Source organism: Hylobates moloch, unplaced genomic scaffold (genome assembly GCF_009828535.3).
Source record: "Hylobates moloch isolate HMO894 unplaced genomic scaffold, HMol_V3 SCAFFOLD_10, whole genome shotgun sequence".
In the NCBI taxonomy this organism is placed as follows: domain Eukaryota; kingdom Metazoa; phylum Chordata; class Mammalia; order Primates; family Hylobatidae; genus Hylobates; species Hylobates moloch.
Genome location: NW_026652285.1, coordinates 107,913,779 through 107,926,091, shown reverse-complemented (window position 1 = coordinate 107,926,091; position 12,313 = coordinate 107,913,779). Strand labels below are relative to the sequence as shown.

General features: G+C 49.8%; 1 protein-coding gene across 4 annotated transcripts in view; it reads left to right on the top strand.

Moving 5' to 3' along the window:
- CAMSAP1 (calmodulin regulated spectrin associated protein 1) overlaps window positions 1-11,895 on the top strand; it is a 94,470-nt gene extending 82,575 nt beyond the window's left edge. For all 4 annotated transcript variants that reach the window (XM_032165623.1, XM_058445161.1, XM_058445162.1 and 1 more), the window contains 6 exons: window positions 1,224-1,360; window positions 1,755-1,963; window positions 2,287-2,389; window positions 4,349-4,464; window positions 5,137-5,255; window positions 8,770-11,895. In XM_032165623.1, the coding sequence (XP_032021514.1) occupies window positions 1,224-1,360; window positions 1,755-1,963; window positions 2,287-2,389; window positions 4,349-4,464; window positions 5,137-5,255; window positions 8,770-9,072 (987 nt within the window). In that variant the 3' untranslated portion in view covers window positions 9,073-11,895. The remainder of the gene's footprint in view (window positions 1-1,223; window positions 1,361-1,754; window positions 1,964-2,286; window positions 2,390-4,348; window positions 4,465-5,136; window positions 5,256-8,769) is intronic.
- Window positions 11,896-12,313: the final 418 nt, after the last annotated feature.

Sequence of the window (12,313 nt, the reverse complement as noted above, 5' to 3'; positions counted from 1 at the left end):
CCTTAGAGATGAAGGGAAGCGTAAACTGAACTGTTTTAATAGTCAGTGCGCCACATGATGTTTCGCTGTGACGTTCGTTGTCTCCTAAGATGATAAGACCATATATCATTGTCTCCTAAGATGATAAGACCGTATTTTCGTGGTAGTTTTTCAATGATAGATTTTGATACACAGTTACTTACAGTATTGGGTACAGTAATGTGCTGTGCAGGTCTGTAGTCTAGGAGCAGTGGCTGAGGTAGCCGAGGCCTGTAGGGGGCGCTGCCATCCAGGTGTGCCCACACTCCATGATGCTCACACAGCAGCAAAGTCACCTGAGGACGTATTTCTCAACGTTTTCTCTCGGCAAGCGACACGCAACTGTTTCTGCTTTGCCTCCAGACAGTTATGAATTTGACTGAGAGGATACCAAATCATCAGGCGGATCTTAGCAAAAGAGGCAAGCGTTATTTGGTGGTTGCACTTCTGAAATGTAAACAAATTTGTGACCAACTTCAGTATTCACTTTTTCACCTTTTTTTTTTGGGGGGGGGGGCAGAGTCTGGCTCTGTCGCCCAGGCTGGAGAAAAGGGCATGATCTTGGCTCACTGCAACCTCTGCCTCCTGAGTTCAAACGATTCTCCTGCCTCAGCCTCCTGAGTAGCTGGGATTACAGGCATGTGCCACCACGCCCGGCTATTTTTTTTTTTTTTTTTTAGTGGAGACAGGGTTTTGCCATGTTGGCCAGGCTGGTCTTGAACTCCTGACCTCAGGTGATCCACTCTCCTTGGCCTCCCAAAGTGCTAGGATTACAGGCGTGAGACACCACATCTAGCCAATTTTTGTGTTTTTAATAGAGACAGGGTTTCGCCATGTTGGGCAGGCTGGTCTCGAACTCCTGATCTCAAGTGATTCACCCACCTCAGCCTCCCAAAGTGCTGGGATTACAGGAATGAGCCACTGTGCCCAGCCTCGCTCTTATTTTGGAAATATACTTGTACTTTTTAAGGCAAACTGGATCTCATGTGAGATGTTTGGAAAGTTGGGTGATGCCAAGTGCCTTTGAAATGCCCTGGTTTGTCTTCATTCGTATTTTAGAGTCTGTAACGGTTAAAGAAAAGCATAGAAGTCTTTATGCGTTAAACTTTTAAAAGTGTAGTGAAAGTCGGCTGCTGGGTCGAGTGTGGCGGTGTCGGGCGTCTGAGGGGGTTCTTGTCATGCTCTGTGTGGCCTCTGTCTTGCAGGATGAACAGAAAGCGGAAGATGAGCTCGCCAAGAAGCGGGCGGCCTTCCTCCTGAAGCAGCAGCGCAAGGCCGAGGAGGCCCGCGTGCGCAAGCAGCAGCTGGAAGCGGAGGTGGAGCTCAAGCGTGACGAAGCCCGGTAAGCGTCCCGCTGGGGGGGCAAAGCAGACTGAGCAGGAGCCTAGTGGGTCCCTGGCGGCCCCGGTCCCATTCCTGGCGCTGGGCATGGACCATGGCAATGAGTGCCTGTGACGGTCTTACTCCTCCCATGGACGACCTCCCCGAACTTTCACGGCTCCTGCTGATCTGCAGTGAGGACGTGCGTTGCCGGTGGCCAGGGAGGCTGTGTGGCCTTGGTGGGTCATCTGCAGGACTGCCCTTGCAGCCTCTGTGTCCCGTTTGTGGAGGCTGGCCACCCTTGGTCCCAGCGGCCGGGGAGAACCCGAGAAACGCGCCTGGACAGAGCGCCGCGGCGCAGGCGTCGTGGAAGAAGCCCCGTGACCGAGCAGTGTCTGGGCGTGTGTTCCTCTCAGGCGCAAAGCTGAGGAAGACCGGGTGCGGAAGGAGGAGGAGAAGGCGCGGCGCGAGCTCATCAAGCAGGAGTACCTGCGGAGGAAGCAGCAGCAGATCCTAGAGGAGCAGGGGCTCGGCAAGCCCAAGTCAAAGCCGAAGAAGCCGCGGCCGAAGTCGGTGCACCGGGAAGAGTCGTGCAGCGACTCCGGCACCAAGTGCTCCTCGACCCGTAAGCAGCCCCGGCCCTCACGCGGGCAGTGCTTCCTTCCGCGGGCGGCGGCCTCACGTTCTTCAGCTCATTTCAACTTTGTCAAGAGTGGTGTGAGGCGGGAAGGGCGGAGATGATTATCCCCGTTTCATGGATGACAATGTTGAGACCAGATGCTCTGAGATGTGCGGCACATCCAGGCGTAGCCCGGCTCCCCGGGGCGAGGTGGGGATGCGGCCTCTGTGGCCGAGCTCTGCAGGGCGAGGTGAGGGGAACAGGTACAGGGGACAGGTACGTCTGTCGGAATCTGTTCATGAACCGTCGTCTGGTTCTGTCTCTGGCAGCTGATAACTTGAGCCGGACTCAGTCAGGCTCCAGCCTGTCCTTGGCCTCAGCGGCGACGACAGAACCCGAGAGCGTTTATTCCGGGGGCACACCATCTCAGCGGTAAGGGGCCTGAGACGGCCGCCGGCACAGGGCTGGAGGAAGTTCGGAGGGGCAGGGTGGGACGTCCTGATTCAACACGATGAGAGAGGCTTTCGTAACTTTAATTTTGATATAATTTCACATTTACAGAATAGTTGCAATCATGTCATCAGGAATCCCAGTGCCCTTCACACGGGCTCCCCAGCTGGTTAAACGTGGCAGCCTTCACCTTTTCGCCCTCCCCTGTCCCCCACCCCACACGTGCACACCTGCTTCTTCATCATTTTGAGTCCGTTGGAGTCCAACCATGGTGGCTCACACCCATGATTCCAGCACTTTGGGTGGCTGAGGCAGGAGGATCACTTGGGCCCTGGAGTAGCAGACCAGCCTGGGCAACAGAGTGAGACCCCCCATCTCTACAAAAAATACAAAAAAAAGTTAGCTGGGTGTGGGGCATGCACCTGTAGTCCCAGCTACTTGGGAAGCTGAGGTGGTAGTATCGCTTGAGCCCAGGAAGTTGAGGCTGCAGTGAGCTATGCTCACGCTACTGCACTCCAGCCTGGGCAACAGAGTGAGACGCTGCCAAAAAAACCCCCAGAAGCAAAAATAAACAAAACCACTCCGTTGGAGATGTCTGGCCTTTTATGCTTAAATACTTAAGTGTGTATTTCCTAGAACGAGAATGTTTTCTCGTGTTATCAGTTACCAAGGCAGCACTTTCATCCGATTTGCGGTCCCCATTCAGCTGTCCTCAGTTGTCCCAAGAGTGTCCACGACAATTGTGTTGTTCCCTAGTGCAGGATCTGGTTTGGGGCGACGAATGGCCCTGAAATGCCATGTCCCTTTAGTCTCCTTCGATCCAGAGCAGTTCCTTAGCCTTTCTGTGCCTTTCTGTACCTTGACTTTGGTAACCACAGGTCAGTTATCCTGGCTGCCTCTCAGTATTGGTTTCCTGTGATGAGACTGAGGCCTCGCGCTTCTGATTGAGCAGCCCAGAAGTGAGCATGCTTCTTGCTCAACGCAGCCTCTCAGGTGGGCCCCAGGACTGCTCCTGTGATGAGAAAGTAACTTCAGGAGGGAGGCTGGGGACTGGTCTGGACCTCACGGAACTGTCCCGCAGGGGCTTTAGTGACCACCACGGAACTCCTGCTCACCGCCTCCTCCACGTGTGTTGTCAGCTCTCGGGGAGCAAGGGCTTCCCCCGCCCATGTGCCCCTTTATTTTTATATGCACACCGTGTGGCTCCTGCTCTGTCTGCACCTGTGGGCCGTGTTTTCTTGTCTCTTCACCCGTCTCATGGCTCCTTGTTGTCTCTGGGCTTTGTGGCAGATCCTTCCGAGGGACTGCAGATTCTGTTTGGGTTTTTGTTCTGGTGGTCAATTACCCTGGCTGGTTTCAGACTCCAGCTCTGTCTGCCTCCCTTGTGAGAGCAGCAGCTGACATCTCTGAGCAGCTGTGTCCAGCCTTTTGGCATCTGTTGTGCTCAGTGGAGACTTTCCTGCAGGGTGGAGCTCAGGCCTTCCAGGGATCAGAGTCACTGGGACCCAAATTTTCAGACTTAGCCCGCTGTGGCCCCTCCTTCCCTAGGTCTCATTCCTGGCTGGGCAGCAGCACAAGTGGCCCAAACTTCATCCTCTGGCTTCCTGAGCCAGCAGCACTGTGCCCTGTGCTGTGCCTGTGCCCTGCTCAAGGGGGCGGTGCCTGGAGCAAGGGCTGTGTGGAGGTGAACCCCTTCGGTGAAGGGCTGACTCCCCCCCTGTCTGTCTTTGTCACTCCCTAGTGCCTGAAGTGTTTGCTTTTGTATTTTGCTCGGAGTGTCTGTACTGTGTGGGAGTTGTGGCAACTCGAGCCCCCACCGTCACCGAAAGCCTCCTTCCCTGCTGATGTGCTTCCTGTCCTGGTTGTGGGCCAGCCCCTTGCCAGCGGTGGTGAGAGGAAGCCACCGCTTCACCTGCCTGTCTTGTCTGTTTCTGCCTGCAGAGTGGAATCGATGGAAGCCCTGCCCATACTGAGCCGTAACCCGAGCAGGAGCACAGACCGAGACTGGGAGACCGCGTCGGCGGCGTCTTCCCTGGCCTCAGTGGCCGAGTACACAGGTGACGGCCTTTGCCCTCCTTAGAGGTCATCGTGGGCATGGCCGCACACCTTTGCGTGGCTCTTTCAATATCTGTTCTCTATTTTGGTCTAAAAAGTATTTTTCTAACAAAGATGTTTGATGTAGTGAAAGAGCTATTTTTAGCTCTTTGGTGCTGAAATGGGCATGTGGTTTAGTAGAAGCTCTTAGGCCTGCCTTGCCCTCGTGGCCATCTGCCCTGCTGTCTGCTGTGCAGGGGGCAGCAGACCTGGGGGCGGCAGAGCCCGGGAGTGGTGGGAGTGCTTGGCTCTCACCAGCTGCCCTTGGAGCAGGCATGGGCTCAGGGCACGGTGAACTGGAGGTGCTGCTGTGGCTGAGGCGTATGTCCTGGGGCCTTTGAACTTTAGACTTTTTACAAGTTATTTACCTGGTTTGGTCTTATTTTATAGTTAAGACACTGAATTTAGAAAAGGGGATAAATTATTGATTACTTTGTCTTTAGTTGTCTAAAAATTTATAACTTAAAATTCTTTTGAATAAATTTAAGTGGTTTTTACTTTGCATTTTTAAATAATCATAAATATCTGTAATTCAGCCTACCCATTGCTTGCTTCTAAGACATTGTTGGTTTTCTTTTTTGTGTGTGTTCGTGCCTTAAAATAATAATTTTGCCAACCCTGGCCTCGTTTCTTAGGTCCCAAGCTCTTTAAGGAGCCCAGTAGTAAATCAAACAAGCCGATTATTCACAATGCCATATCCCATTGCTGCCTGGCTGGAAAAGTGAATGAACCCCACAAGAATTCCATATTGGAGGCAAGTATCACGTTTCAACCTCAGTTTTTATGTGGAATAAAAGTGTTTATAAATTAAGGGTTCTTTTTAAAAGAAAACACCCCTAATCTTTGATGCACGAGAGTTACTAGGGAGGATGCAGATTTCAGGGAAGGCCGTTCCAGGCAGGTGGGAGTGAGGTGTGCCAAGGTCCAGGGGCTGTGGCGGGCCTGTGCTGGAGGAACACCCAGGAGGACGGGGCAGGGTTCAGAGGCTACATCCCCATGTGGTGCCTCTGGGCTGAGGAAAGACTTAGCTTTACTCAGAGTGAGCTAGTGGATGCAGGTGTGGGCAGAGGAGAGCCAGGGACCCACCTGTCCTTCCCAGTAGATCAGAGCAGTCAGCAGGGAAGCCAGGGAGGCAGCCTGGAGGTGAGTGAGGAACAGGGGCCAGGGCTGGAGCGGTGGGTTGGAGAGGACAGAGGATGGAGTGGTGGGTTGGGGAGGACGGAGGATGGAGTGGTGGGTTGGGGAGGACGGAGCAGTGGGGGGAGGATGGAGCAGGGAGAGTGGGAGGAGGCGCGCATCCGCTGAGCGTGTGGACTCTGGAGCACCCAGTGTGTATGCCCAGGGAGGGGCTTGGAAGCAGGAATCTGAGCGTCCTGCGCGGGGTCTAGGCTGGCCCCTGAGGGGCAGGACTGGGATTCCAGGGGAGAGGAGGCAGAGCCACTGGACCCCGCCCCAGATTCAGGCTGGTGTGTGGCCTTAAGTTGCTGGCCTTGGGATACAACGGCTTGTGAATGAGTGAATGAAAATTATGCAACAATCTGTCATCCACCAGAAATTCTGCTTTTTGATAATTAAGACAACCCCTGGTCCTTAGTTGGTTTAGTTGTAAAAATTAAAGTGACATATGGAATTTGTGACCCACTTTAAAACGGATGTGTTCTTTTCTTGATAGTGAAGATCATTTAGACTAAGAATGGCCCCGACCTAGGCAGGTCTCATGGCACTGGGGACAGAAGAGGCCATGGTCATGCCCTTCCTGCTTAGATTTCCACACGGAGAGGTGGTTGGCCCCTTGTATCAGTGGCCCCCAGGATCACCCTGCATGCGGAGATGCACTGGAAGGACTCGTGGCCCTCAGTGTGGAGCTGACCCATGGCTTAGATGTATTCCAGCACTGTGGAGGGAGCCAGAGCCACTGGGTGAAGAGGGAGAAGACAGAGGCGGGGCCAGGCCCTGTGTAGCTCCCTCTGCTCTCGTTCTTCCAGCAGCAGATCCACAGCAGCCTGTGGGCCATGGAAAGCCCTTTTGAGGCTGGCTGCCCTGAGCTCTCCCTGGGGGCTGGTCACGAGGCACACCCCCTCCCCAGTGTACAGCAGTGTGCCTGACGCCTGGGAGGAAACCAGCGTCAGCGTGCAGACCAGCAGTTCAGGCTCAGGGAGGCCCTCCTGTCAGCCAGTGAGTGACTGGGAGCTCTGCAGATAGCAAGTTCCCAGGTGCCCACTGAGGGCTGCCCAGCAGGCAGGCCTTTCTAGGACAGCAGCCCTCTCAGCTGTGCCACGTAAGCTGTGGGCACCACACGCTTCCTTACCGCGCAGGCAGCGATAAGTAAATAAGATGAACCCCACTCCCTACAGTCCCACTGTCCCTACAAATTAAATGTTTCTTTCTTTTTGGCATCTAATTCTGTTCATATTTAAACACAGTGTATAGGGTTGAAATCAGTATTATATATACAGTTTTGGATTCTTTTAAAAAATATGTATTATTTAAAATAAACCCCATTATATGCTGATATATTGTATATTTATGAAAAGTAACTTTTCTAAAGCCAAATAAATAGAAGAGTGGCATTGACATAAGAGGGCTGGCATCTCAGCCGCTCGTGCCCTCCGTCCATTACAACCATACAGCCCAGCGCCTTGGGAAGGTTCCGTTGCACACTTGTGAGAGGCAATGAGGCCTTAGCCTTTCGAGGTCAAGGGCTTGACCCTGAGATTCCTGGGAAGGCCTCAGGATGCCTGGGCCGCGTGTGGAGAACTGCTAGGGCAGACCCACGTGCTCCCATTCCCAGGCATATGGAGGGTTTGTTTTTAAAAGTTACCAAAACACATGAAGATATGTTTTAAACTTTAGAATACAATCAACAAACGGGGCGACAGGCATCAGCAGTTTGTCATACTTCAGATTCTTCTTTTTTTTTTTTTTTGAGATGGAGTCTCACTCTGTCGCCCAGACTGGAGCGCAGTGGTGCAATCTCAGCTCACTGCAACCTCTACCCCTCCAGGCTCAAGCGATTCTCTGAGTAGCTGGGACTACAGGCATGTGCCACCACAGCCGGGTAATTTTTGTATCGTTAGTAGAGATGGGGTTTCACCATATTGGCCAGGCTGGTCTTGAACTCCTGACCTCAAGTGATTCGCCCACCTCAGCTTCCCAAAGTGCTGGTATTACAGGCGTGAGCCACTGTGCCTGGCCCAAACAGCTTTATAAGATATCATTCACATACTGTAAAATTCACCCCTTTAAGCTATAGCATTCAGTGGTTTTTAGTGCATTCATAGAATAGCACAACTATCACCACCGCCTAATTCCAGAACATTTTCATCCTCACAGAAAGAAACTCCGTGCCCGTGAACAGTCACTCCCCTAGTCTTTTCCTGCACCCAGGCTCTTGGCGGTTGCCAGTCTGTCTCCATGGATTTGCCTGTTCTGGGCATTTATATAACTGGAATCATAATTTATATGACCTTTTGGGTCAGGTTTCTTTCACTTAGCGTGATGCTCTGAGGTTTCTCAGTGTAGTGTGTACCGGGACTCCTTCCTTTTCATAGCTGGATAATGCTCCATTGCGTGCTCCGACCCCATGCTGTTCATCTCGTCATCTGCTGATGCACACTTGGGTTGATTCTACTTAAAACATTTTTTATTGATACGGAACAGATGTACATGTTTTTGGGGGTACATGTGATATTTTCGTTTCTACTTTTTGCCTGTGAGGGATAGTGCTGTTACTCATATGCAGTGTTTTGTATGGATGCATGTTTTCATTTCCCTTGAGTGCATACGTGAGAGAGGAATTGCTGGGTCCCACGGTAACTGCCTGATGATTTGGAGAACAGCCAAGTTGTTTTTCACAGCAGCTGCTGTGCTCTATATCCTTCTGGCAGTGAACGAGCCTCATGGCTCGCCAGCACTCGTTACCTCCCTGCTTCTGGGTTCCAGCCGTCCTTGTGGGCATGACGTGGCATCTCTTTCTGACTGGCGTTTCTCTGGTGGCTAATGATGAGCATCTTTTCATATGCTTTTCCACTTAATCGTAAAAGCATTTTTTCCCCCTTGCTTGCTTAGACTTCTTAAGTAAAGTCTCAGTGGCATATAACGCCCCCGGACAGGGGTCTGCTGTATTGTTTACAACAGGCAGGCTGTAGCTGACGGGTGGGAGAGCTTCCCACGGAGCAGTGCTGGTTGAGCCGCTGTGGGAGCCCAACTCGTGGTGATTGGAGTGGCCCTGAAGTGTTTGTCTCTTCCCCTTTTCTCTCTCTGCACAGGAGCTGGAGAAGTGTGATGCCAATCACTACATCATACTGTTTCGTGATGCTGGCTGCCAGTTCAGGGCGCTTTACTGCTACTATCCTGATACTGAGGAAATCTACAAACTCACTGGCACGGGGCCAAAGAACATCACCAAGAAAATGATCGACAAGCTGTATAAATACAGCTCAGACCGAAAACAGTTTAACTTGATCCCAGCCAAAACCATGTCTGTCAGTGTGGACGCACTCACAATCCACAACCACCTGTGGCAGCCCAAGCGGCCCGCAGTGCCAAAGAAGGCCCAGACTCGTAAATGACCCCGGTGCAGCCGGCGTCCGAAGGGTGGCCCAGACTCGTAAATGACGCCCTTGTGGCCAGCATCCAGAGGGTGCCACGGGGTCCTTATTTATTGTTTTCATCTATTTGGGTACGAAGTGTGCAAAGTCACAGACCTTTTGCAAAGAGGTTTCTAGACAGAAGAAAACCCCTCTCTCAGCGCTCATCTCACACAGAGGATGCCAGGCAGGGCGAGGATGGGGGAGTAGATGCCGCTTTTGCAGTGGCTCGCACTGCTGTGGCCACCGCTGACCACTGAGGCTCCCAGAGGAGGGTGTTCACAGCCAGGTCCCAGGCCACGGAGCTCCCTTACTTGAAGTTCTCCTTCAGCATAGATTAGACGTGATCCACTTTGCTTTCTTGCTTCTCGCCTCGCCCCCTTGCACATTGCCTGACACCCTCATGTTGGCCAGCTGTAATCTCATGTGACTATAGGACTGAGGCTCAATTTGGCTTGGGGTGTTTGAATGTCTATAGCAAAGGAATTCATAATGGGAAATCTTTTTCATTTGAGAAATTGTATGATACTTATTGATTGTGTCTACTGCCAACATTTATATCCAATTCTAAGATTTCTGAAAAAAAATTCTTATCCCTTGCTGCTCAGAAAAAGTTTACTGAAAATACCAGTTCACTAAAAGCACTGAAATCTGCAAAGTCTGTCTTCTGCTAAAATAACGTTTACAAATGTGAAGATGATTATTTCTGGCACGCAGTCATGAGGATGGGGAATGGCACTAGGAGCTGATGTTTGCCTCATTTAAAGTAGGCAAGCCGAGCCAACTGCAGCCATCATTAATTAAGTTTTGGATAGTGCTCTAATGATTTGTTCACTTTAATAAAGACAGATTTTGGTAAAGTAGAATATTTTTCATTCTGAGCATGTTTGTCCCAAAAGGTGATGCACTTAAGCTGACAGTCCCTTCAGTGGTTTTGTTAGGTCACGGCTTGTCCTGTCTAGATTCTGCATCTGGAAGCGCTGCATGCTCTTAGAGGAGCGTGCTGTTTTCCGTGTAGATGGATACTTTTGTTTTGTTGCCTATTTAAAAACAATTAAGTGGTTATTTGCAGTTATTTCAGAACTCCAAGTAAGTGGATGGCTTTGGGTTCTTTCTGCCTTGGTCCCAATGGTGTTGATGCTTCTGTGGAGCGGACATTCCCGGGAGCAGGTGCGTGTCAGCCATGGCTGCCAGACGCTGCTGCAACTGACCAGCTACCGGAATATTCTGGAGCCACTAACATTAGTTTTGCACATATTTTCTGGGGAGTGTTACTTGAATCTATCTCGAACTGCAGAAAAAAGTAAAGATCAATAATTGGGAGAAAAAGAGACAAATTTAACTGTTACATAATTTTAGATAGACAAAAAACATGAGTGAGTCGTGTACATAAGGAAGGAGGGAACGTGGTACAGAAGGCTAGAAGGAATTACAGGTCTTATTCCCCTTTCCTCAGTCCTTTGAAGAAAAGTACAGTCTCTTGCGATTTTGTATATATCGTGTTCGACACAGCCGCTCTCTGTCCTGTAAATAGGGAACTAAAGGCTGTATGATTTCTCAAGTGCTGAGTTACACAGTCCTGAGTGAGCTTTCGGTCACCATACTTTCACACGTGGGCTTTATTTCTCACTGTATGTTTGATATGATATTACCGTATTTATTTTAAGAAAGCACTAAGATGTAATAAAGTGATGAACTAATTTGCTTTACATTGAATCGTATGTGTGAGGTTGCTGTGGCTCATTTTGCTGACCAGGCGACACCAACTCCTTGCTTTATAGGAGTTTCATGTTGTTTTTTACCATGGCCCTATTGAAGTCAGTGGAATTGGATTCTTTTTAATGAAGAGCTAGAAAATATCTGGCATAGAGCTGGAAAATTGCATTCCCATGGGACGTCTGAATCAATTCTGGATTTTCTCCATGGAATGAGTCAGTGTGTGGAACATCCTGAAACTTGTCCTTAAGCGTGTAGGATTTTTCACTGTTTGTTGTGAGTTAAGCACTAACATGGCACGGGCATTCCTGATGTCCCAAGTCCCCAGGCCAGTGTTCGCCTCATGGTTGACAGAAGCATCCCTGCATTCTTCATTCTTGGACACAGCAACCCTTTTAATTTGTCTTGAAAAGTTTCAGACACAGGATTAATTTTCGTGGTGGTGCTTTTGGGCCTTTCTGGCTTGGGTGGTGGTAAAGTCATGATTTTGCAGTTGATAACACTGACTTATAGCTCTGTTTATCAATGTCTCTTATTTTCAAAGCCCCTGCAGTGGTATTTGTGTCTCGTTGCAAATTTCTTTCAGCGGAAAGCTTGCACAACTTTCGTTGCGTCTCAGAATTCTAACCTTGTTATTTAAGACAAGCTGCTCTACTCATTTAGCATATAACTTGGTAAAGAAACTGTAAACCAAATGATTCAATGTATGACGAAGTTTATGTGTAAATCCTTGGTAATGCTAGAATTCTGGGAGCCCAGAAGGTTGAAAGAGAAATGAAACTTGGTGAGTCCCATTATTTTACACATGTATGTGCAGATACGTTCTACCCACACGTGTGCGTGCACATGGCTGTGTGCGTACACCAAAGACGGACTGCTTTCCATGTGTCCTTTTGACTTTCTATGCGTGTTACTGCGGTGCAGTCTCTTAGCAGACTTCAGGCCCAAACTGTATTCTTCACTCAGGCAAAATTGAAAAGTGGAATAATTCTAAATTACTTCTAGGTTATACTTTTACCTCCCTGAAATTGTAGTTGTCACTTGGAGGGCAAAATATTTATTGAAATAAAGTTTTCTGTTAAAAATTCATCACTTGGAGAACGTTTTACAATTGATTGTGATTTATTTTGTGCAATGGGGTTTGACCTGTGAGAAGTGCGAACGGGCATCTCTAAAGGAGTTGAGTTTCACTTTTTCTGTGAATGTTTTTGAAAAGGACAGTAGCCATATCTCTCCATCATTGTTTTGGTCAAGTCTGTCTGCGTTACTGGGAAGCAGACACACCCAGGACTGCATCTCTGACTTTCACACCTGCCTTTTCTTACAGGGCTTGAGTGGGTGCCTTGCTGTTTGTCTAGAATTTTTTCTGGCGTCGAAGGTGGAGGTGTATTTTTAAGGGCAGTCCAAGGGATTCGGACGTCACCAGCGGAGCCGTGTAGGATATTCTGTCATTCACAGTCTCCATTTGCTTCAGTTTATCACATTTGAAGGCCCAGGCTGTGGGGTT